Genomic DNA, 22,901 nt, shown 5'->3' with positions numbered 1-22,901 from the left:
TGAAGCTTACTCGTGTATCTCAAGTTTTAGACCCCATTGATGCAAGTTCGGCACATTACTAATGTTACTGCAGTAAGATGTAGTGTTATTTTTTACAGTGTTATACCATCAACAAGTGATGCAAAAAATGTTTTTTACTTGTCGGTTGTTGCAGACGGTTGATGCAGTTCTGCATTAGGCTTATTTCCGCTATATACAGTAAGTTCATATACTGTAGGATATATTCTGAGTTGGTTATCTGTGAAACTTGTTATTGGGATGAAATGCATTACACACCACATGAGTGGCTCACTATGTTAGCAATATGGTTGTGTTTTGATTAGAATTGCCGAGTTTATTACATGTTAACTGTAATCATGTTCCCATTAAATACGTTGATAAACTATAAAATGGCTTCTTTAATGCTCAAATATGTATTTAGAGAACACTTTTATTTGGGTTTTAGTGATTACTTTTGAAATCAACCCAATTTAGGGGAAAATAAGCACAAACAAATCGCTATTTTATGTTAAAATGCTGATTATGCGGCTTAGAACTCAGAATGGAGCTCGGTAAACAAAATATTCAGAATCAGCACCCTCAAATTAGGTAAGAAAGGTGGTTTACCAACTTTTCCTCAAATTTGCCGTCAGAAGTCTTCTGTAAAGCTGCTCTCCCTCTACTACAGACTTTGAGATTTTTGACAGCCTCATCAGATTATCAGCTGTTTTGTTTTGGCCCCATGGTCAAGAGCACTTGATTTGTGACAGGGTTAATGGCCATACAAAGTTCATTGGGTGAAAAAAAAAAATAAAACACTTAGGGCCTATTAGAGTACCCCTATGTCTTTACACACACACACACACACACACACACACATGTTTGCATATTTTAACATGTTTCACACTTCTTGTCTGCATTTCGGTCGTTGCCAGTTATAGGCTATCCACCTGCTGCCTGCAGCCTTCCTCCAAATTCCGAGAACACAATTTGCTTATTGTGTGTCAACAACACTCAATAACAGTTATAATGTGATGTGTTAATCACAACATTTCTCAATTTGACAAACTAGGCTATATTCAACTAGCCCACTTGCTGGACTGGTCTACACAGGTCTGAGTGTTGCTTGCTACTTCGCTTTGTTATTATGGTGCTAGCATAGCAGTCAAATGTATATATTTTAATCAAATATGATGCATTTTTTTGTTGGATTGTTGGTCATCCATCAAGTATACCTGTATTTTCATGGATAGACATGTAGGCACATGGCATTCTAAGTCAACATTAAATTACGGTTTTACAGAAATTGTGATTTTTACTAAATTGTGCCCTCAATTTAGTAGGCATAAGTTGTGCAGACATTTTATTAAACTGTCAGTTTCTGGATGTGTTCTAAAGAATCTAGTAAAAATGCAGGTTACCTTTGATGTGTTATTGACCAAAAAAAACATTCCCAGATAGCAAGCAGAGGTTGGCCCAATGTTGGCTCAACTGTGTCAGAGACGTTGGCCTTACGTCACCTGCCAACAATGGGCCAACGTCACTTTGGCCGTCGGGGACACGTTGGCCCAACGGTATAGCAGCCGTTGGCATGACTTTGGGCCAACGTCATTTTTGACAGTCATTAACTCGGTGGGCTTATGACCAATTGCCAACGTTGGCTTATAACCAATTGCCAACTTTAGCCATGTTTTTTCCTTTTATAGTTATAAGCATGATATTTGAGCTTCTAGGATCTTACAGAAGTCCATTCATAGCTTAAATGTCATAAGCAATTAAAACAGACAGCAGTTATAACCTACAGGTAACAATATAATTTATTATAAACAATACAAACAAACAAACAAATAAATAAATAACTTAAAAGTCGTCATCATCCATGCTGCTGCTGCTGCTGCTGCTGTCGTCCCTGGACACTGTATCATCACCTGAAGTAAAGAAGATGTTCATTAGACCTACAGATCGGCAGACATTTGGCTGCAGGTAATGTTTGTTTATGCCTCCTAATAAAGTTAAAGGGAGTCAATTGGCCTAATTTTCAATTGTTGGATATGTTTGCAACACCATGTTGAGAACACATTTGTAAAGAATACTGAATGATAAGGCTGCCATGATGCAGAGCTAGGGAAGTTGAGGACAGAAAACAATCATATTTGATTAGAATTTCTGTGATAAAAAGTAAAAGCGCTGTAGTTTTAGCTCCTAATGCAGAGCTATAGACAGTCAGCATGTGCATACGTCCTGATCAGACCTGTATGATTCACTCATTTGGATAGCCTATTCAACTGAAAAATAATAATAACAATAGTCTATAGGCACAAACAAACAACTAAGTAATAATTGAATAATTGTTTTTTTTATAATGTATTATTGCAGTGTCAAATTGTTTAGTTTTTTATTCAAATAACCAGTGCAGGAGTAATGCATTATCACAAGTAATGTACTGCAACACCTGCATGTCAAGACTCATTGTGTCTTAATTTCTTAAAAGCTGAAGGATCATGAAGCTTTGGCTGTGCATACCTCCCTGCTGTCTCCCAGCTCTCCTCTTTCTCCCTCCACTCCTGTCACCACTGTACTTCAGCCAGTTTTTCATGACTGCCTCACAGTCACTGGCGGTTATTTTCTGAACAGCCGATGCACCTGAACAGGTAACAGGTTTTTTTAACTCTTGGCAATGCAGTACAGCAGTACAAAACTCATTAGATACACACTCACAAGATGCTTATGTCAGCATTAGAGTGATTTGGTTACACACCTCGTATCACAGCAGTAATCTTAAAGGCTGAAAAAGCCTTCTTTCTCCCCCCTCGCCCCAGCCAGTTGAATTGCTGTGCGAATTCGTCATCCAGGATGTGGCGCAGCATTCGCCTTACCACATCCCCGGGGTTGCAACCTCCCAGTGTTGCGAGGTATGCAGTCTACAGATGAGAACAGAATGGATACTAGTGTTTTAGAAAGATTAGATTAGATTAGATTAGATTAGATTAGATTCAACTTTATTGTCATTGTGCAGAGTACTAGTACAGAGACAACGAAATGCAGTAGACAACGAAATAACTTAATGTGATTTACAGAAAATTAACAGTGTTGGTCATTTGGTCTTTTGAATCAGGGCCCAGGGGGCTAATATTTTTGATTATAGTGAATAATTATTGATAATTATTAACAAATTGTGACCATACCAGGGCTTTCTTTTGTGGTTTGTCTAATAACTTCTCAACTCTTGTGAGGTCCTCATCACAGGTCATTGGGAATTTGTACTCTTCAGACAACTGGCTGGTGTTCTGGACCGGTTGTCTGCTAGTAAGAGCCTGCAAAAGCAGGGTGTTCTGTCGAACCTGCACCTTCAGCTCCTCCAGTGCCCGCAGTATGATGTGATCACGGCCTGTAGGACGGAAACAATTCACAAGTTATTGTCTTCATGCTTAGCATACAGATTCTTAGTATTCTTGCTGAAATCAAGATGTTTGTGTACCAGATTGCACAGGGGTAAGGGCCCTTGGTGGTGTAGCCGATGTTGATGGCTGGACAAGTACTGTGGATAAGAAGAGAAATACTTTATTGGACAGTGGACATACTTGGGTCATTGTCTTGCAGAGTGGTTCAATGGCAATAACATGTAATGTTCATACACACCGCCTGAATGGCGGTTTTGTTTCATCAGACCAAAGGACAGACTTCCATTGTTCACTCAGTAACACATCATAGTCAGATTTAGTTTTGTCTTAGTGAAATTGCAACTGTTTTGTACCTGTGTCTTCATTCTGAGGCATATGGCAGGGGAAAACAGGAGGTGGCAGGAGCTGGGGCTGTGATTGTGGACGGTTTTCTGCACGGTTTTTTGCAGAGGGCCTGCATTGGGACAAAAAAAAAAAAAACAACAAAAAAAAAAAAACATAAAAAGGCATAAACTACTGCAATGTTGGAGTTGTTGGAGAGGCTGTTTTCTAGCCTGATTATCTCTGTTATCTAGTGTGATATTAAAGAAAGAACGCTTTTGAACACCTCTTTTTGGACAGGTATGGAGACAATATTATTGGTTGAGCAGCTGACATTGGGTCAGTGTTGGCCCAACGTTGGAATTCCAACTCTTGACGCTGCCATTTGTGGGTGTAATTCCAACGTTGGGCCAACACTGACCCAACGTCAGCTGCCCAACCAATTGCAATTTGATATTATTGGTTGAGCAGCTGACATTGGTTCAATGTTGGCCCAACGTTAGAATTCCAACTCTTGACGCTGCCAACCATTACCAACGTTGGGCCAACCTCTGCTTGCTATCTGGGTTGTGACTGAATACCTCGTAGCTCACGTTTTAAGGGAGGTCCCTTTACATCTCCTAGGCAACCACGATGACGTAGGCATCTACCCATAAATACACGAGCTTTGGTAGTAGCCATTGCGTGTTTATGCTTTTGTGTGGACGGAAGAAGCGGGACTGAAGAATTTCTAGACCCCTTAAAGCCAGTGACTATCTTACGATTTCGACTTGTTTTAACTAACACTTGGTGTATTTTATTGAGTGGAGAATCGTATTATAATCAGTTGTAGTGAATTTAACACAGCCTTAAACGTTAGCAAACCCGCTGTGTGCACGTCCCTGCATTCCAGACCCTGCATATCGCATTTGGGTGGATTAACCTTAGCGAGTATTTGAATCGCTAGCTAAAGTGTTATTTTGTATTCGTAACGTTACCATTTGTACTGATAAGGCGTTCTTTTCAAGAAACGTGTTTCCATTTAGATGGCAAGCTTCCCAGATTTTGTAAACGAAAATGAAATAGGTAAGTTGATGCTCCAACGCTACCCTCTTGATGGTCTTCCGTGGACGTTAACGTGGCTGTAACTTGTCTAATCTTAGCTAGCAGCTAGCAAGCTAACGGGCTGACTTTACACCACAAAAATTGGTTAAACTAGCGAGCTAATGAAGTGATAACTTGCTTCATAGATAACAAAATAATAGACAAAAGAAGATAGTTTGCATTGTTATTAGTAATGAAAACAATGTCGCGTGGGTGTGGTGTTTGGATGTTAATTGTAAGATGGCCATTGATCTCTACAGTTATCAATAGCATAATTTTAACGCTAATATTGGTTCAGTCAGAGTTAACTTAGTTTTGCTACTGATGTGCAATGTATGCAGTGCAGTGAAACTGGCATACATTCTTCACATTTGCTTAGCTCACAAATCATATTCTGTATTGCGGGCATCATGGGGAGAACTTGTTAAAACGTGTTGTAACGCAGGCCAGTTATAGAATTCTCAGTTCTGCCAGTTTACCATCCCCCGACAGTCACGTACAAAACCCCAAGTATGTCAGTGTGACTCATTGCGTGCTGTTGGTTAAGAGATGTTCGTTGTAATAAATAATAATAATAATAATAATAATAATAATAATAATAATAATAAGTTTATTTTATATAGCGCCTCTCAAACCCAAGGTCGCTTTACATAGTAGGAAGGCAAGGAAGCACAATAACAAACAAACAAAACCATACAACATTGGTCATTGGTCTTTCGATTTACTTCATTCACTCTTAATATGCAAGTCAAACTTTTTGTTATAACTTTACCATAACATTTGCTATGATTTGGTGGTGTGTCCCTATGCTGCTAGCCTGGAAAAATCAAAACTCATTTACGAAGTGAATAAAGTCTGGTGACTGGATTGGGAAATGTTTCCAACACTTGCATCGCGACGGGCACGAACTTTGAACACATTGGACCAGCCTTACCAGTCACATCGATCAGAGATTCCTAACGTTACTTCCTACTTCGCCTAAACCCCTCTCTGCAAACTGCCACAGTGAAGTAAAGAATCTTGGGGTTTTCTTTGACTCTTCTTTAAATTTTAATAAGCAAGTCAGTGTTTCCCCTAGAAATTTGTCCAGCAGCGGTGCTATTACTTGGCAAATAAATAAAAAAAAATATATATATATTTATTTTTTTTTATATCATACCTTCGTGTTTCTTTTGTGGACATTTTCAGCTTTCTTTTACATTATTGGTTAAAAATGATAGAAGAAAAATGAAATGGCACAACCCAGAAAAAGATTATTTACAATTTATTTAAATTTGTCTTAATGGCAAAGGCCACACCCAATCTCTTGAGCACTTATTTTTTCTGGGCTTTTCAAAGAACATCTCTAAGGCTCTTTGGTAATTGAATTGAATTGTTGGGGGCCATTAATGCTGACACGCATGCACGTAGCCAGATGCTCTCCTTGTAGTCTATTTCTCAGTCCCAAAACAACAAACCCACATTATAAAAAGTAAATACTCACTTTTCTTCTACATCACTCCCACAGTTACCATACAACTCACTCACAATGCTTTCGAAAAGGACCTAGGCTACTTGATTGAAGTGCGACCGGTTGTCTCACCGTCAAGAGAACGCTGAAGTTATGAGAACACGTCTTTCTGATAAGAGAATGTAGGCTCCTATGTCTAATGCATAAGCGTGAAAAGGTCTGTTTGTGATGGCCTATTATAGCTAAGTGGACAGAATTTAGGCTATCGATATGCCAACATATGCTCATATTTCCTTTAACTATCAGAAAGTTTAAACAGGCCTAGACTGTGTTAGCCTAGCTTTCCCATGCAAACATTACATGTAGCCCCACGCTAACGTTACAAGTCTAGGCTACAATTAACGTTAAGACCATACACCTTGTAGCACATTGGTTTACTCTATTGCATTACTTACGTTTTAATAATTTGTCGTTGAATGTTGATGGAGGCTCATCTTTGGGAAATCAGCTCTCTGGATAAAATTGTCAACCGAGCAAGAGTTCTCAGAGTTGACGACACCGGACGAAATCCAATCAGCAGAAAGAACCGCATCACAACAGTAGGCTAAATCGCAACAAACTTTCCCCCATGTTAAATTCATTTCGGTAATCATGAATTGGTTTTTTTTTATTTGATGTAGGCTAGGAGAGGAGGATGCATGTTTCACATTAGTGTCAATGTGTCAAAGCAGGCTTTGGATCAGAGGAATTGCTCAAGCTTAACATATGGCATAGGCTACGTTTAATTCACGGCATACAAACAGCTTCGTGATGAAATATAACTAATATCATTTTTTATTGTCACCAGGCCTATAAGTAGGCTATTTATTGTGTAACCTACAAGTGAACGATGACACCATAGGCTACACTGTGGCAAGACCCCATCAGTCGGATAGCTAAACAATGTAACCGTGTTCAGAACGTAGGCTAGCCATATGGGCTGCAGACTTGTCTTTGGGCTTGTAATCACCTGACACATCATGCCGCATATATGTCCTGAATAATGAGAGGCTAAGTGCGGATTTAATGCACTTAACTTACTCAAAACTTTCAGAAAACAATTTCGAGATGACGTTGGCCGTTGTGCTTTTACAGTGTGTTAAGTGAATCTCGTGATATTATGTTGCAGCGGCGCTGAAAATCCAGCGGCGGCGCTGCGCCGCTGTTAAATACACTGTAGGGGAAACACTGCAAGTAAATAGTGTGGTCAAAGGCAGCTTTTTCCAGTTAAGAACCATTGCAAAACTGAAGCCCTTTTTGTCCTCCGATCTTGAAACTCTTATACATGCTTTCATAACATCTAGACTAGATTATTGTAATTCATTATATGCAGGCCTGACCCACTCCACTCTCAACAGACTTCAGCTAGTTCAAAATGCGTTAAGTTTTTGTCTTCAAAGCCCTCAGTGGTTTGGCACCTAGTTACATAGGTGACCTACTAATTCCTTACAGCACTCCAAGATCACTTAGGTCTTCATCTCAGAATCTTCTCTATATCCCCAAAACACTTTAAAACTAAGGGCTTATAGAGCCTTCTCTGTTGTTGCCCCCAACTCTGGAATAGTCTACCTGTACATATTAAGTCCTCCAACCATTGACTGCTTTAAGTCTAACTTAAAGACTTTCATTTTCTCCCAAGCTTTTAATCTACCTTAATACCCCCCCCACACACACACACACACACACTATTTATTCTTTATTTTATTTTTGACCAATTTGTTTAATATTTCAATTATGTATTTACTTTTCCCCCATGTTATGTTATTATTGTTGTTGTACCATTGTCATTGTTTTATGTTTGTTTGTTAGCACTTTGGTTCAACTCGATTGTTTTTAAATGTGCTATAGAAATAAAGTTGACTTGACTTGACTTAAAACAGTAAACAGCATTAACCGGGGGCAGGCTACAATGCTGCAGTAGTACAGTCTATATTGCTCTGGCTGAAAGAGTATTATGTAGTGCTGTATTTGTTCTTTTTTGTTCGTTTTTGAAGTGTGAACGGAGATGTTTACTTTTTATGTTTTGTCTCCCCATCCTCAGGAAAGGCTAAGTTTGTTGGGGAACTATTAGCTCCAGTTGCACCCTTTGACCAGAAGTCTGGACGGGAGACCTGGACTGTTGCTTTTGCACCTGATGGTTCCTACTTCGCTTGGTCTCAAGGACATCGCATTGTGAGGCTCCTACCCTGGTCAAAATGCTTAGCCGATCTGTAAGTATGCATGTGTTCGATCATAGTTGATGGATCATATCTTCATACCCTGTTTACACACAGAAGCAACAGCATAGCACCTAGGCCAATCAAGTCTATTCTCTTTATGGTGCGCCTTTTCTCCTGTTGTTGGCTGCCTGCCACAGGGTGTGTTTGTTTTGTATTCAGTGCAAAGGTAATGTGTAAACTACCCCCTCTGTTTCAGATACAGAAGTTTACAGTTTGTTTTGCTTCATCCCATGTTTTAATTGAAAGTCTCGGCCTGTCATATAAAAGTTTTATTCACTTGTTAAGTGTTGTTTAAAGTGTGTCCTGTCAGTACAAATTAGCAGCACGGGTAAACTACAACAAGGAGGAAACAAAATCAAGGTAGTCTTGCCGAACATGGTAAACCATATCAAGTTGCTAAATGACTGTCAGAAAGCTGCCATAACCATAAACACATTCATGCACACACCATGGATGTAGGGCACATGCCTCGTAAGAAATATATGGCAGATAAGAGGAAGTTGACCATAAAGCTTGTTAATGAGTAGCAGTGAAATGAATGTGATAAATTTCCAAAAGCATGGACCCCAGGGATTTCTAGATTGTGTGTATATATACAGTTTTTCTTCTGGGTTATAGCCCAGTTGATTGCATATCCAGAATGTTCTGGAAGTTCACAACTCCCCCCTTCACCCCCTGTGTTGTGGCTGCATAAAGAAACCTCTGTCTGCTGTCCAGCTTGCCAAAGACACATGGCATATTATCTACTGCTATCCTGCTACATTCACTCTCATCCCTGCACAGTAACTGCCTGTGAAGGCCTCTGACCACAGTTTTGAACTTGGGTCAAACAATACCTCCTTGTGAACAATTTAACACCCCTTAGTTGAAGCATTGGGTCCACCTCTTGAGTAGGATGATCCCTCACAGTAGAGCAGGGGTCTCCAACCTTTTTGGGAATGAGGGCTACCTAAAGGAACCTGAAATCATATGGAGGGCTACTCATTTGAAACAAACAGATGCTCACCCCTTTTTTGCGAGGGTAATCCTTCTAAATAATAGACCTATGTGATTTTTACATTTAAATGATCAATATTATGTAGGCCTATAAGCCTTTATATATTAAGCAACTGGATTTTCATCTGATTCTTCAATATCAATATGCAACACTACCAACATTTTTGTTCAGTTTGGTCATTTCAGAGTTTCCATGGGGAATCTAATCTTTTTTTTTTTTTTTTTTTAAACGGAAAAAGCAATCTTTTTGTGCAATTAATGATTTAGGTTACTATACCCACCATTGAGAATTCAGAGGCTGTTTAAGCTCTGATTTCAGTGGACAAGATTTCGGTTGTAACATTTCAATAACCATCACCACCCTAACTTATAAAGACGCCTTTTATAGTTATTTCACATCTAAAATCTCTCCATTATCTGACAAAAAAGGTTTTGTTTTTCGCAAGGTAATGCTCAGTCCTATTGCATGGCATGCATGACACAAGATTTTCACATGTATGGTCTACAATTAAATATCTATAAAGAATTTCACAATGGAGGATGTTTTAGAGTGATATCTGCAGGCGACTTGTTGGCTATTTCTAGAAAGTGCGCTGCGGGCACCTCATAGGCGTCCCATGGGTGCTGTGTTGACCCCTGTAGTAGAGGAAGCTGTTGGCACGAGCTAAACAAGAGATGTGCAATACATTGTTCAGAATGATTGATCGGTTTGAGTCTTTCATTTTCCCAGTCTCATGTAATGCATTTTATTGTGTAAAAGTGACGAGGCAATATCATCTGTGAAAATAGTGACCTTTTCTTTCTTACCCTACTTGCCCTCTCCTTTAGGTCTGTGAGGAAGGACGAGCGCTCAACTGGAGTGGGACGCCTATCGCGGCAGAACAGCATTGGCACTGTCACCCCGTTGTCCAGTGAACCGCGAGAGCACACCATTGACTGCGGTGATGTGGTGTGGGGGCTTGCGTTTGGCTCGTCCGTGCCTGAGAAGCAAAGCCGCTGTGTCAACATTGAGTGGCACCGCTTCAAGTTTGGTCAGGACCAGCTGCTCCTGGCCACTGGCCTCAACAATGGCCGCATTAAGATCTGGGATGTCTACACAGGTAAGGGAATCATTCTGCTTTGGCATTGGGCCATAATGTGAGTTACGCAGCTAAACGTTCATACCACGTACTTGATGTCATTCTGTAAATCATTCTGCTGGTTCCCCATAACAAACAGTGTTGGTGCATTCTAGAGCTATCAAAACCAAATTGATTCTTCACTCTTGTGTAAAGTCCGTTGACATGGCTCTGTTTGTTTGTAGAATGCCCTATTAAATGTGTGGTGCTAAGCCAGGAATACTTTGAACTACATCAATCCCATGTGTGCTGTGTGGATGAGATGTATGCCACATGGGTGGATGGGACATATGTGTTACATGTTATGTGTGGTGTTCTGCTATGGAACATGAATGGAAGATGTGTGGAAATGATTATCCCTATGAGACAATAAAGACTATCTATTTATACAAATCCACGCTAATGGTGCATAAAAATGTTAGACAGCATGTTTGTGCACCATATTCAGAGTTGACTGGTGAAATAAAGTCTTTATGATTCTAATGACTTTATTTATTAGTAAATGGTGTGTGTCTGTGTGTGTCAGGGGTTGGGTGAGTGTGAGAGGGTGTTGACCTCCTTTCTGCCTTTTTCCTGTTTTTCCTCTCTCTGCTGTCTTTTCTGAATGACTTTTGTCTGTCTCTCGCCTCTGTCTTGCTGTTTGCCCAACGGTTGTTGAATTGTAAAACCACGTTGCTGACGTCTAACCTTCACTGATTGTCCCTGAAACAAACAAACTGCACTAAAAGTGCAGAACAATACCCCCTGTCCCCTTTTAGGCAGTGATTTGCCTAGGCAGCATACTTCTCTCTGCGTTTCTCCTAACATAAGGGTTTCATAGGGGTTGTGTAATAAATTCCCTTCGTTGCAGTGAGAGAGGATTAGACAACCTGTGATTTTCTTATTTCTTGTTTTTGGAGTAGATACTTTCTCTGTTTTCCAGTGCAATCCAGTTCACATAGTGAGGGGTGTGTTTTGGCCTAGCAGAAGGTGGGTGGGTAGTTAAACAGGCGTCAGCAGCTCTGCTTGGCTATTAATTGCCAGCTGTGTCGACACGTGATTTGGAGGTTTGGCTGTTAAAGAGGGGCAGGTCTTGTCGCTGAGCTGCAATTGGCTGTCACAGATTTCTTGTGCAACAGGAATGATGATGTTTGGCACCCATGCCAGTGTCCCACGGATGGTTTGAAATTATGGTTAGTTCACTTTAGGTCATCAAATGTGTCAGAGTAGAGTGCAGTGACCGTGAAAATCCGATTTCATTCTTTTGAGAATTAACATAACTTAGGAATCATATTGGAAGTGCACCCAGTGCATCAACCAAACCCCATCTCTCTGAGGTAGACTTCATGTACTGTCCAAACAACAATGCTCCTGCCACCCATGCCAGACTAATCCATATCTTAGGTGGGGTATAAATGTTTTGACTGCGGTTAAGGATGGTATGTAATTGGATGGCAGCCGGATTTTATTAAACACTATTTAACAAATTTCCAGTAGCTTTAATTTGCTGTTCAGCCATTGTGGCGTCCCTGGAAATGTTCTGCATTTACTGTTAGCGGTCTCCTAGAATACTAATCCTATTATATGAAGTGATCCTATATGGTATTGTTGTTTTTTAACTTGTCATTGTGGGCATACATTTTCTTTGTCTTCCACCTTTTTTTTTTTTTTTTTTTTTTTTTTTTTTTTTTTTTTTTTTTTCTTTTCCTGTTGCTCCTCATAGTAGATGCTATTTGTTTTTTCTTACCAAAACATCAATCTTGTTTGGCTGTTTCTGAAGGTATGCCTTTCACATGGTGTCTAAATGGCTGTTTTGTTCTTTTGACAGGAAAGCTTTTGCTTAACCTGATGGACCACACAGACATTGTGCGAGACCTGACATTTGCCCCTGACGGTAGCCTCGTCCTGGTGTCAGCATCCCGAGATAAAACGCTACGCGTGTGGGACCTGAAAGATGATGGTGAGAAGCCTACAGTCGCAGTCACACAAATACACCAAAGCTACTGTTGTTCTTTAGGGTGCTAACAACACAACAATTGATGTAGAAAATGTCTTAAGTTATTCAGTAAATCTATGTTCATAATGTTGGGCTCATATGTACAAGGCAATGTTGGCTAGTTGGGCACTCGCTGGAATGTTCCTGAAGTCCCCCTGTGTTCCTCAAGTTCCCTCACACGGTCAGGCTCTACTGTCCTGCTGTTAGTGTAATGGGTTTGGAACTCTAAACTCAGTACTGGTCCACTTGGCCTCCAGCGTTTTAAGGAGACATTTTGTTTCTCAACATGTTTTTGAACCCAGTGTAACGTGTCCGGGTGAACAATCCAACTGTTATGTTAAGAGTGTAAACGCAGGCTTTAGCTCCCTTTATCTAAACCACGAGGCCCAAGCCGTCAGAGTAGGTGGAGCTCTGGCTTGTTGATCATGTGGCAGAGCTTGACTGCAGACTACCCTTTCAAGAAATCTTGAACAAGTTAACATTCTGTAAAAAACCCTTTGGTGTGGCATTTGTTTTCATAATTATTTTTGGTGACCTAGCAGTGGTCTTTCCCCCTTGTCTCACATCTACGCCTTACATCCAAGTGCTTTTTCGAATGTGTTTATACCTGCTTACAGCATTATGTTTGCTGGCCTTTACTGAGCAGGCATGAACAGGTCAAATGGATACAAATACTGTTGCTTCACCGTAGAGACTGACTGAGTGGAGTTGTTTTCTCCAGCCTCATTTGCCATGTGATTTCAAGGCTTTCTGGTCTGGTAATTTGTTTTGCTTGTTGTGTTTCAGGCAACATGGTGAAAGTCCTGCGGGGCCATCAGAATTGGGTTTATGACAGCGCCTTCTCTCCCGACTCCTCAGTGCTGTGCTCAGTGGGAGCGGGCAAAGCGGTACGTGCTTCCCTTCCTCCCTCGTCTTGTTTGTTGTTTATTCTTGCTCTGCTTCTGCTTGTGCCTGTGTGTGCGCACTGTCTTCCAGGTAACTCATAAATCAGAATCTTCGCTTGGTGGCGCTGAGTAATGGGTTTATTTTGAGATTGGAGATTATATCAATGGTCCCAAACCCGTCCTCGCGCTGTAGAGTTTCTGAGTTTCTGAGTTAGCTGGAGCTCTGCAAGTGATCTGCAGTGTGAGGCCAGAACTGTGTGTAAGCACTGCTCAGTGTCATACTTGATAACCTGTCAAGTCAGTAGGTGCAAATTGTTCTTCCTAAAAAAATAAAAAGTTGAGGATAACTGTGACGTAAGAAATGGTGAAAAAATGAAATGTGCATGTGTTTTGTACTGCACTGTATGGGTGTGATTGTTAGTTACAACCATGTCTTAACAATACTACATGGGGAAACTGCCTGGGAATTTAATCCCTACTGCTTTTGCATTTCTTGTTGTTTATTTTATTATTTTTTAAATATTGTAAATTGGCTATTGATATTTTGGTGCAAATGTGTGCCCATTGTAGCATTTTGTAGCAAATGGTATGAGGAAACACTCTCCCATCTATATCTGTATAGCAGAACAATCAGAAGCATTGGAGAAAGCTTTCTGAATTAAACTTAGTAGCATTAGTGTAGAGGCGTAATCCTCCTCTAGAAAAAAATGCTAATCCCACAGCTTTAGGTGCGTGTGGATGTGTGGGTGGGTGGGTGTGTGTGTGCATCCGTAAGTGTCTTGCTTTCCCTGTCCCAGGTGGTGGCAGAGCTCTGTGTGTGAGTAGTATTGGAGGGGAGCGCGCCGCTGCAGGCGGTTTAGCACGGTTGCCATGGAGGGCCACCTCCCCAGCCCCTGTCCACAGGATGCTCTAGTGCCCATTGCCTGCAGTCTCCCCCTCCTGTTGCCATGGTGAGGGGGGGCAGCCTTTGCTCCTGACGGCAAGGCTACCTGCATGTAGGTGCTGCACTGCATCTGTCTCCCCCAGCTTTCCTAGTGTCATACCTCATTTTGAAAACCTCAGAACAAGTAGTACACAAAACTCTCTTGGCAGTTGTCTTGTCTCCTCTCCTCTCCTCCCTATCCCCTCCTCTTCACCAAACCTCTCCCCAAATCTTCACCAAACTTCTCCCTCTGAGTACCTCTGTAGACACATCCGCAGTTCCCCCTCCACACATGCCTTACCTACATATTGTCAGTTCAGGCGGTAGTGTTTTTTAAATGACTGACCAACTTCTACATTTGGGTTAAAGCCCCATTAACTGTAACTGAAGCATGGAGGTCCTCCCTCACCCCCAACACACACACACACACACACACACACACACACACACACACACACACACTCTCTCACTCACATACACATTTGCTTGTGAGGGGTCAGTTCATTGTGGCCTTAATGAGAAATGAAAAGGCTCTTTGTTCCTTAGGCAGGCAGCTTGCTTTTCTGTAACGTCAGTCATTGTCAGCTATGAAGAAGAGGATTCTGGCATGTTCCTCTAAGAGGGCAGAAGGGTAGCGTTGCTAGCATTAGCCTTGCCCTCTGCTCCTCAGCTGCTTTTGCTCACAGGCTAAGGCTAACATTATTGCGTTGTAAAAGATGGAACCCTTTCTGTATAATTATACACAAAAAAGAAGTCAAAACCATCCTCTGTATTCCATGAGAAAATGACACCGTAACTGCAAGCTTTTGCCAGCATTGTCAGGTTCTAGAGTCCTTTCATTTCTCTTGCCTCTGTTTGAAAGAGGATAGAAACACTATTATGTAAAACCTTTTATTAGTCCTAGTTGTGACTAGTCGGAATGTCAAATAATGCTTGCTCAAGTGCAATGACTGCTGTAGTCATCATGTTACAAGAACTTGCTAAATGGTGAAACAGACCTAAATGGCATGTTATGCCTTTTTTTTCCCATAATGAGATTTTTAAAAAAGTGTCAAATATAATATATATAGGCCTATATGATCACATTGCGCTGGAGCAAAACAATGGAGCAGTTGGCTTTGTACATTTAGACTGCACTAGGTTTTGTTCCTGTGTTTGCTGTGTGTGTTTGCCAAAGGTGTGTGCCTTTTGGCCATCAAATGTTCTCTTCTCTTGCAGTATCTGTCTCTCCGTAGGCCTACGCTGCCGGCGCGGGCCTTTTGTAAACACAAGTGAACTAAAACTGAAAGGGGATGCCAGTGGAGTAACATTATGTTACCTTAAGTTACTACTTGTTTGTATATTCCTTTCAAACCTGTTGTAGTCTTTTTCTTTTTTTGTAAAAAAATTATATTGAATATTCATGTTAACTTAAATTTAACTTAACTTTTTGGAATGTTAAATTGTATTGCAAACCTTGTTGAATTGTAATGAAATGTAGTTTTAATGATCTATGTATGATGTAGTTGTAAGTTACTGAACCATGTTGTGAATGGGATAACAGTGAGAGGTGTAGCCATATACAGCTATAACATAGCCTTGCTGCTGGTGTGGCATGTACAGACTAATTTTTGTGTTGTATTTGTTTTGTTTTTACTAGTTTGTAAATACTAAACAGTTGACACTGAGCATACGTTGGGCACACCATTAAATTGTGTTTGTAAAATCAAAATCAAGAGTCCTTTTCTGTCTATGTTGTTGCTAAGTGGAAATGTTGAGCAGTGGCGCTATAACAGGCTTGTTTTGCTCTTGCAGGTGTTCCTGTGGAACATGGACAAGTACACACTAATCCGGAAGCTGGAGGGCCACCACAATGATGTGGTGTCATGTGAGTTCTCGCCGGACGGAGCCCTGTTGGCCACAGCCTCTTACGACACCCGCGTCATCCTGTGGGACCCTCACATGGGCACCGTGCTGTTGGAGCTGGGGTGAGTCTGCCTGAACTGACCACGTGGAACATGTGGAAAATGTTGATTTCAGGCGCACAGGACACACATTTCACATGCATGTGCTATCCTTCTCTACGGCACTCATCGTTACCCCACTGTGTCTCGACACGCAGGCACCTCTTCCCTCCCCCGTCGCCTATCTTTGCTGGGGGCGCGAATGATCGATGGGTGCGCTCGGTGGCCTTCTGTCACGATGGCCGTCACATCGCCACAATCACTGACGACAGGTGAGTCAAATCTAGGGCCCTATGATTTCCTCGATGCGGGAAACGCGGACGGAATATTCTGTTGACACATTAAATAAACGGGCCTTCTTTTACTTGCTTCTCTTTTATTTCAGTTTACTTTAAAGCAAAAAGCATATAAGAAGGTTTCTGCCTAAACCGTGGCCGAAAGACATTGTCAAATGCACTGTGTAGCCTAGTAATCATATCTCTAATATTCATGTGCGTTGAGTTTGTTGATTGGTGCGTGACAACAAAAATAAGCGATCTGACATTGCAGGAAGTCCCATTTCCAGACGTGAATGTCAGCAGCCTCAAGCAGACGCGCAGACCCATATGCTGGGTCTTGACCATTCAAAAAGTGCTGCAAGAGATTCTCACTGATCAGAGAGCGCAACTCCAAGTGCCTTACCATCATGTAGCCATACTTCAATGGAGATGTGTGCTAAAGATGGTAGGCTAAATGCTCTAGAAAGCAACATATTTTAAAATGAAACATGAATCTACAAAAAAAGTAGGCTACTTTTAAGTTGTGGAAAATTGACTAACAAAGTACCTTATTGGAATCTAAACTTGCAGCCTAGTTATGGCCATGTAGTTGAAGTTATTTCAAACGTTGGATTCATTGCCGTTTTGGTGAGGTAGTTGCAGAAATATCAATATCTGTGGTTTGGACTTATTGGCAAACTGTCCCTTCTCAACACATTGCTTGGAAATATGCTGACCACTTCCTTTTAAGTGGTCATGTGAACAATTGCAAAATTTGGATTCCTCTTTCAGCAAAAATAGGTCATTGTTAAAAAGAAAATCTCAACTCTGCCCCTGACCCAACCTTATACTCATTAGTTCAGCACCATGCTGATGGCTTATGGTCACTTGCCACTGAACTGCCCAACCTTAAATCACTTCAAGTCCAATAGAATAAGACCCTGGTCATGAGTTTATTCTTTTGTGACGTTGTTATTTATCGTGAGTAACCAGCTCATAGAGATCGGCCTGGCGAAGCCGTTCCTCTTGCAGGAAGAGTCTAGAAGGGAGAGGGCAGGAATCTCATGCTTCTCACATGACCGCCATTAATCACTAGTGAGCAACGCCTGCTCTCAGGGCTCTGGCTGTGTGATTGGAAAGGAATGGGGGAGGGGCCGCGCAGCACTGGCGGCCCCGGAGGCCTGAGGAGCAAGGCCGTTTTCACTCCACAAAATGGAGGACAGAAGGGGGGGCGGTGGGTGGAGAGGGGAATGGAAAAATAATCTGTTCTCTGCTCTGGGAACTGCTATCAAATCTGGAAAGAGGCCTCTATGAATTCGAAGATGATTCAAAGCACATTTGGATTCTCGATAAAAGGAGTTTTGATGAAAATTAGAGTAACGTATTGATATTTTGTGCAATGCATAGTTTTGTATGCATATTGAGTGGGGTGTTTCTATCAATGTCTGTGGGAGACGGGACTGAAAAATAGAATGGCTTTCCTTGGTTTTTCTAGTGGAGTACAACAACGTTTAAATGTATGTTTTATGCATTTCAGGCTGGTGCGTTTCTGGAACATTGAGGAGAAGTCCCCTCAGGCCATTGCACCTGTGGCCAATGGCCTCTGCTGTGCCTTCTCTACTGGAGGGAGTGTGTTAGCTGCGGGGTAAGTGGCTGATCACACACACACACACACACACAAGACTGTTTTCATACTTCTGCAGAGGATCAAGTGTCCACAGAAGGCTTTAGATACCCTTTCATCTGTGTAGCCCAGGACGGCACATTCTCTCAGCATTCATAGCAGCTAGAAATGATGCGGGTGATTTAGAACACAGATTTTCTCTCATTGACAGTAGGAGGATTGGGGGCTGGGGCTGATGTGGACTTAGGCTACCTACTAGAGATGCACCGATATGGAATTTTAGGGCCGATAACGATAACCGATATTTATTGGTTTGTTGTGGCCGATACCGATACGATAACCGATAATATTACTCTTAAAAAAATTTTGAAAAGTGATTTGGGGAAAGCATTTAATAAGCATAATTTTATTGCAGTAATTTTACCTACCACCAAATGATGGACAGAACTCATCATAGTCCTCAATAGTACAGCAGTCAACATAACAGTAGCCTAGCCCTACAGTATGTGTGGCTCCTTTAAGTGAACCTGACGTCAGTGAATTGCGAGTGAGTGGCTAGAGAGTATGAATCGTTTTCATTTAGGACTAAACACTCATAAATAGCTCTGCTGGGAATAAGCTACAGTATAGCGACCAAAACAGAGTTTGTGAGGGAAACTTGGGTTTAGTTTCAACTGCGGGTAGCTGAATAAAGCTGCAACTCCTCAGACTGTATCTTATGTCCGTCTACTCTGTTGCGCACAACCTGCTGCAGCAGAAATGAAAGGGATTAGCCCCGAAGGTTTTAATAACTTATTATGATGACCTGTCTGGAACTGAAGCAGGAATGGTTAGCATATTTCTAGGTAATAATACAAAACCCAAGCTAAAGTAATGCAAATATAATACTAAAACACAACTTAGAACTAGGCCTACTTATGTACTCGTCCCACTAACGAGTTTGTTTATTTGTTTCCCCGACCAGCGCGGTAAAGTGCAAACACATCAGCACAAGACTGCTCTAGGTAGGGCTGAGCTCCGCTCTGGTACGGTTAAATGGCGGATCATTCACGAGAGGATTTTGAGATGCACAGATTCCCAAATAAACGCATATCCACAGATTTTTTTCTCTCTTGATTCGTTACTTTGTCATTAATCCTGCCTATCTGGGTCTCTCCTCCTCTCTCTCCGTAGGTCTCGTGATGGCAGTGTGCACTTCTGGGCAAGCCCACGTTCTATCGCCAGTCTCCAGCACCTGTGCCGCATGGCTCTGCGCCGGGTCATGCCCACTCAACAAGTGCAAACGCTCCCCATCCCTGTGTGCATGCAGGACTACCTGGCGTACAAGACTATCTAGCTGAACCCTGTGCCAATCACTCACTGTACAACCAAGGACCTTTCCTTCTTTTGTAAAAAAAAAAAAACAAACAAACAACCAAAAACAGACATAGTTGTAGAGAAGAAGCAAAAATGCACACCTCATAATATTTGAAGAACAGACACACTATTGCTCTTTTATTGCATTGTTTTTGTATTTATTTATATTTTTTGTAAGTATTGCTTTCCAGTGTTTTTTCTTCTCATCAGCTTCCTTCCTTAATTGAATGTCAAATTCTATATAAATTTTTTCCTTTATCTGTTTTCCCTTTGGAAAGACAGCGTTTTGTGTTAGCTGCTCCTATGCAGTGGCAGTGGTGTTCTGTAAGGCCTTCTTCTGTAAGGTTCAGTGCGGTTTTCCTTCAGCACCACTATAACCTAATGCAACTGTCCAAACACGATGTCCTGTGTGATCTCGTAGAGAGTGACTGCTTGGACACAAGTGGTAGTAGACTTGTGAACGCTAAATACTTCATGACTTGAAAGCAGTGCTTCCTCTGCCTTTACTTTCTCAAAGGAAGGAGAACTGCACCTTACTGAAGACTGAGTGCACGAAAGTGAATGATCGGTGGATGGAGATGAGGGAGGTGTCAAGGAGCCAGTTGTTTTGGCTCACTTGACTGAAAGGCTATGAAGGGAATCAAGGATGTATCTTGGTATGTGAGGTGTGTGCGAGTGTGCTTGCATGGTGGGAGACCTTCTCCGGTAGTGGAATGCGGGCTGTGGTCAGGGAGAGGGCCTGTGCTGCCCAGTGTGCCTCCTGAGTTGCTCCCTGTTCTTTGCACTGCCCAGTCGTAGCGCTTGCGTAACGTCACACGCATGTGGGCATACAGAAACCGATAACACGTACAGACATACATATCGATGTATGTATATGTGTATGTCCTCTTTTAAGTGTTCTGAAGTAAGAACTCATGGGCCTGCTTGTTTTCTATTGCTAAATTGTATATTTTCATCTGTACAAAACAATGTTTCTTATCACCAATCAATCCGTTATTTTGTTGGAATAAATATTCTAATAAAGACCATGACCTGTAGATTAACATCTCTGTAATGTGAATATGTATGTATGTATGTATGAATGAATGCTTATGTGAAGATTGAGGCTTCATCTGTTGATGTAACATCTCTACAGTACATTCCCACTGAAATAACTCAAGCCGTTGTGCCAATTGATGCTACAGAAATGTTTTCTTTTTGGAAATGTTACTTTGTTGTTTTTGTGTCCACCTCCTACAAATCTTTGTCAGAGTTCTAGTAGGATGGTTCTGTTACCATGGAGATTGGTGTTGTATATCAGTTCTGTAATGCTTGGTGAAGCCTCAGAAGCCTTTGGGACATTGTTTTCTCTTAAGGAGATTGTGGTGACAAGCTAGTGGGAGAAATTGCTTGTAGACCTGATTAAACGTGAACGATAATGTGATTCTGAATTAAAAAAATCCCAGCGTACGATTTCAGGAGATTGTTTTTGTATATTGTGTATTTGTGTTGTGTTTGTTTGGCTCCTCTTTCTGTAGTCGTCTGTTTCTCTTCTCCCTAAGGATGGCAGTAACCATCATGGCAATAATGTTTGGTCTGTTTCTTTCCTTTGTTTGTTTGTTTGTTTGTTTGACCATCTGTGCTGATGCCCAAAGATCCTTAAGAGATATGTAACTTTGAAAGTGGCAGTCAGGGATGGTTGGAGGTCTGTATTTGAGTAAAACTTGAAAACTCGTCTTTATGTTTTCTTCTTTGCCTGTCTGAAATGCTTTTCTCTCAGTTGAAGCCAAACCATTAATCCGCAGCAGATATCCTAATTCTACTTCATCTCAACAAACTATTAAATACAGTATTCATGCAACACGCTTTGATGACAGTGGAAGAAATGAATGTATCTCCATTTACTTCAGTGTATTCAATTATATGTGGGTTTCAATAAAATCTCATTCCTCAACCTATGTATGCATGTATATGTATATTGTTACCCTCTGACGACACTTACAAACCTGCACACTGAGTATGATTATTCAGTGAAATTCGTACATTGGGATCAGTGATCTCTGCTGGGAGTAGTACCGTGTCTTGTGTAATTCCGCTGGATTTTCTTGTAAAAATTAATTTTTTTTGCATATTTTGCTAGTATAGAGTCTAAGGAACAAGATTTTTTTTGTCTTCAGATTTTCACACTTAGATGACATCATTTATATAATGCATAATTAAGACTGGGACTACTATCACTTGGGGGTCAAATGTGAGAAAACACTGGTAAAGAGGGTATTCTGCCTAATTTTTGGGTGCTGATTCTGAATATCATATTTACTTAGCTGATTTTTTAGTTTTAAACCTGCTAATTAGCATTTGCGGCCTAAAACTGGCCTCCATAGGCAACATAGAACGGGTGAATAGGGTAAAAAATTTAACTCCTTGATATTCTTATGAAACTTTACTAGTTGATTAGTTATGTAGAGACAATATTTTTTTGCATTACAAGTTTTCTGAAAATATATGTTTATGCATGTAATTTAACAATATCTCATTAATTATGCACTAATTTGCATACATTTCAATTACAGACATCTGAATATTGGAGAGTTAACATTGAATGTAGTCACGTTCAGGTTTGCCTTCAGAACTTTTTCTGGATTCAGAGCCTTAAAAGAATGGCTTGTTCAAGCACTAGTCCTAGGTTATGCCGATTTCAGTCGTCCCTTTATCTTACGGATGCATGCCATGCAGGATTGGGGGCAGTTCTGTCACAGGAGAAGGATGGGTTACAGCGACCAATAGCCTTTGCTAGCCTGGGCTTGCGGCCAAGTGAGAGGAACATGTCAAATTATAGTGCCATGAAACTCAAACTCCTTGCAGTCAAGTGGGCAATCAGAAAAAAATGTCAAGTATCTCCTGGGCAACACGTTCACCATGTACACTGACAACAGTCCCCTCCAATACCAGCAGTCAGCGAAACTGGGTGCTCTGGAACATTGCTGGGTTTCTCAGCTTGCCCTCTTTATTACAACATCAAATATTGTCCTGGGACAGCTACTTGCAATGCCGATACCCTTTCTAGGCTTCCCACAAGCCCCACTAACACTTTGCGATTTGTATCACACGGCCTGGACGTCCCTCTGCCGCTTGCCATAGCCAACATGCAAGCCTCGAGTGCACCTATCCAAGACTCTTGGATGACAGAATTGTGTATGGTGGACACCATCCCTGGTCGAACCAAAAGAGACCTGAAAGTCCTGCAAGGGACTGATCCCTGTATTTCCAGATACCTGTGGTTTTGGTGACAGGGACGACCACCTACCCGTTAAGACAAGTGGAGTGAACCAAGGGAACTCCGCAGTTGATAAAG

The 22,901-nt window shown here is 41.3% G+C and overlaps 2 protein-coding genes across 2 annotated transcripts; one reads left to right on the top strand and one right to left on the bottom strand.

Annotated features, from left to right (window-relative positions):
* Positions 1–1,551: 1,551 nt before the first annotated feature.
* On the bottom strand, positions 1,552–6,721 carry LOC125308090. Its single transcript, XM_048264342.1, has 7 exons — positions 6,690–6,721; positions 3,734–3,834; positions 3,458–3,517; positions 3,165–3,367; positions 2,738–2,900; positions 2,503–2,622; positions 1,552–1,907 (listed from the first exon to the last, which is right to left on the bottom strand). The coding sequence occupies exons 2-7, from the start codon at positions 3,753–3,755 to the stop codon at positions 1,840–1,842; spliced, it is 636 nt and encodes a 211-aa protein (XP_048120299.1). The 5' UTR covers positions 3,756–3,834; positions 6,690–6,721; the 3' UTR covers positions 1,552–1,839.
* wsb1 (WD repeat and SOCS box containing 1) lies at positions 4,369–21,500 on the top strand. The gene is made up of 9 exons (XM_048264341.1): positions 4,369–4,766; positions 8,315–8,483; positions 10,317–10,588; positions 12,414–12,545; positions 13,368–13,468; positions 16,182–16,354; positions 16,489–16,602; positions 18,125–18,232; positions 19,385–21,500. The coding sequence occupies exons 1-9, from the start codon at positions 4,727–4,729 to the stop codon at positions 19,545–19,547; spliced, it is 1,272 nt and encodes a 423-aa protein (XP_048120298.1). The 5' UTR covers positions 4,369–4,726; the 3' UTR covers positions 19,548–21,500.
* The last annotated feature ends 1,401 nt before the right edge of the window (positions 21,501–22,901 follow it).

This window comes from Alosa alosa, chromosome 15 (genome assembly GCF_017589495.1).
Source record: "Alosa alosa isolate M-15738 ecotype Scorff River chromosome 15, AALO_Geno_1.1, whole genome shotgun sequence".
Lineage (NCBI taxonomy): Eukaryota > Metazoa > Chordata > Actinopteri > Clupeiformes > Clupeidae > Alosa > Alosa alosa.
This window is presented reverse-complemented; position numbering and strand designations above follow the sequence as displayed.

Coding starts and splice junctions, on each gene's coding strand:
- LOC125308090 (XM_048264342.1), bottom strand. CDS start 3,755: ATGCCTCAGAATGAAGACACAG. Junction 3,368..3,457: donor CCTTACCCCTGTGCAATCTG/GTACACAAACAT, acceptor TCCGTCCTACAG/GCCGTGATCACATCATACTG. Junction 1,908..2,502: donor AGCTGGGAGACAGCAGGGAG/GTATGCACAGCC, acceptor TCTTTACTTCAG/GTGATGATACAGTGTCCAGG.
- wsb1 (XM_048264341.1), top strand. CDS start 4,727: ATGGCAAGCTTCCCAGATTTTGTAAACGAAAATGAAATAG. Junction 4,767..8,314: donor TGTAAACGAAAATGAAATAG/GTAAGTTGATGC, acceptor CCCCATCCTCAG/GAAAGGCTAAGTTTGTTGGG. Junction 12,546..13,367: donor GTGGGACCTGAAAGATGATG/GTGAGAAGCCTA, acceptor GTTGTGTTTCAG/GCAACATGGTGAAAGTCCTG.